General features: G+C 47.8%; 1 protein-coding gene across 1 annotated transcript; it reads right to left on the reverse strand.

Moving 5' to 3' along the window:
* Positions 1-408: 408 nt before the first annotated feature.
* Positions 409-1,341, reverse strand: LOC117876557 (olfactory receptor 10V1-like). The gene has a single exon (XM_034768816.1). It carries the CDS (start codon positions 1,339-1,341, stop codon positions 409-411), a length of 933 nt encoding a protein of 310 aa, XP_034624707.1.
* Between the last annotated feature and the right edge of the window lie 1,211 nt (positions 1,342-2,552).

Below are 2,552 nucleotides of genomic sequence, written 5' to 3' on the forward strand. Positions count from 1 at the left end.
CTGCTCATAACTCCGTCACATCTGAACAGAATTTTGTGAAGAAAGCAAAACACAAATATCTGCCTTCCAAATTTCAAGTTTCTAGTCAAAAGCCCTAAGCTACTAGAACTATTGATAAAATGTAGGGAAAAATTAATACTGACAAAACTACCCTTTTTCCACTAACCTGAGAATGTCTAATCAGGATTTTTAAGATTTTCTTGGTATTAGCATGCAACTGACATGAAGTTTCATGGCACCAGCATAATCTCACTTTCCAACACCATGGGCTTCTTGTACCACTACAACCTGGGTCCAGAGCAAAACAGGTTCCCTAGAGCTGGAATCTTGTATGGCCCATTCCCAAGCAGCTTGAGCCGTCCAGTTCTACATTGTTTCTCTGATCAAGGGCCCAAAGGTGTCACTTTCTCAGGACAGCACTTTCCTTCTCAGCACTCTGCTCAGAGCATCCTTCAACTCCTTGTTCCTCATGTTGTAGATCAGGGAGTTCAGTACAGGGGTCACAAAGGTGTAGACCACAGACACCACCTGGCCTTGCTCTGGGGAGTAGCTGGAGCCAGTGTGGGAGTAAATGAAGATGCAGCAGCCATATTGCAGAAGGACAACTGTCAGGTGAGAGGAGCAGGTGAAGAAGGCGCGGCGCTGGCCAGACGCAGAGTGGATCTGCAGGATAGTGGCCACAATAAAGACATAAGAGATGCAAATCAGCAGGAAGGGGGTGGCCAGGGTTATGATAGTGGCAGCAAAAATGATGGCCTCAAGGATCTTCGTGTTGCCACACGCCAGACGCAAGATGGGCAGCACATCACAATAGAGGTGGCTGATTTCATTGGTACCACAGAACGGCAGGTGGAACAGCAGAACAGTAAATTGCAGAGCAAATAAGAACCCCAGCACCAGCGACCCAGCGACAAGGCGCACACAGACAGTCCAGCTCATAACGAGGGTATAGCGCAGTGGTTGGCAGATCGCCACGTATCGGTCGTATGCCATGACGGCAAGGAGGACGCACTCAGAACCTCCCAGGAAGATGAAGAAGAACATCTGGGTGCCACAGCCTGCAAGGGAGATGGTAACCTTGCTTCCCGACACAAGGTTGGCCAGAGTAAGGGGGGCAATGCAGGAAGAGTAGCAGATCTCCAGAGCTGCCAGATTGGCCAGGAAGAAGTACATGGGGGTGTGGAGGGAGCGGTCTGTGTGGATAATGATTGCAATGGTAGTGTTTCCACAGAGACTGATCATGTACATCAGCAGGAAGGCGAGGAAAATGAGCCGCTGCATCTCGGGGATTGTCAAGAGGGAATGGAAGTGTATCAGCCCTGTTTGCTTTTCTTCCCCCATGGACCTGCCTGCCAAAAGAAAAGAGGGGAGAGGAGCAGTCACTATAACCTGTCCTCTAAGGCAGAGCAAGAGAAGATGGCTTTAAACTGCTGTGAAACATTCATATTCAATCTCAGGAAGAACTTTCCAACTCTAAGAAGTGTCCAGGGCTGGCTAGGAACCACCCTCACTGTCAATGTACACGTGTAAAATTGGGCACCCATCTTCCAGGGCTAGTTCTGAATCAGACATGCACTGATGTAAGGAGACCTACTCATGGTCTCCCTACAGTGCATTCTTCTATTATGTATAATTTCTGAGTCCCTTAAAATGCAAGGAAAGACCTGTTCTACCCCAAGGAGTGCACCTTTTAATGTCCACATGACACAATAAATGAGCCTCATAAACAGACAAGGAAGGGGGTTGGAAGGGGAGGGAAATGGTGAGGATGACAATAACAAAGTGACACAGTTTGATGATTCTGTTAACTTAGTGTTGCCAGTCTCTTCCCCCCACCCCCTTTTTTTCTCTCCCCGCCCCCTCCTCAAAGGCAAGTCAACCTGGGTGAGTTCTGAGGGGAGGTTTTAGCAAGACAAGAGATGTCAGGTTTGCGGAGCGAATACCATGCAACCCAGCTGCATCGGAGCAATGAAGAGGAAGGCACAGACACAGGTGTGGGAGGTGCTTCCTATGGGAGATGATGCCAAGGCATCCTTGGCTGCAGGCTGAAAAGGAGATAAGAGTATTTTCCTACACTAACAGGGAGGAAAAGCAACTACACATCTCAGGAATCATTGAATCTGTTAGTGAATTAAAAGGCCCTTCACTGGCAGCCATGTTTCTGAAGGCCAAGAGGTTACAGCAGTTAAGCTGATTCCTGCAGAAAATAAACAACCCAAAAGCAAAAGGTGAATTCTGTGCTTAGTACCGTCCTCAGAAACTCACAGATTTTTATCAGCTTCTGAGCTAGTATCAGAGAAGTGACTATCAGAGGGGAAAGTCCCCATGTCCGGAAAATAATTTCCCACCATTTTTAAGCTTCTTGTATTCTATCACTGGCTATTTTCTTTTTTCTTCACTCCTGCAATTTGTCCATCTACCCTTCTCTCTCCCCACAATGTCTCTTCATCTTGCTCGCTCTCTTATTACACATGGCTGCTGCATTATCAGAGGAAAGCAGCTCTCCCAGACCAGAGTGCCCATTCCCGGTTCCCCAGCCAACACCTGCCTGG

Source organism: Trachemys scripta, chromosome 4 (assembly GCF_013100865.1).
Source record: "Trachemys scripta elegans isolate TJP31775 chromosome 4, CAS_Tse_1.0, whole genome shotgun sequence".
In the NCBI taxonomy this organism is placed as follows: Eukaryota; Metazoa; Chordata; order Testudines; family Emydidae; genus Trachemys; species Trachemys scripta.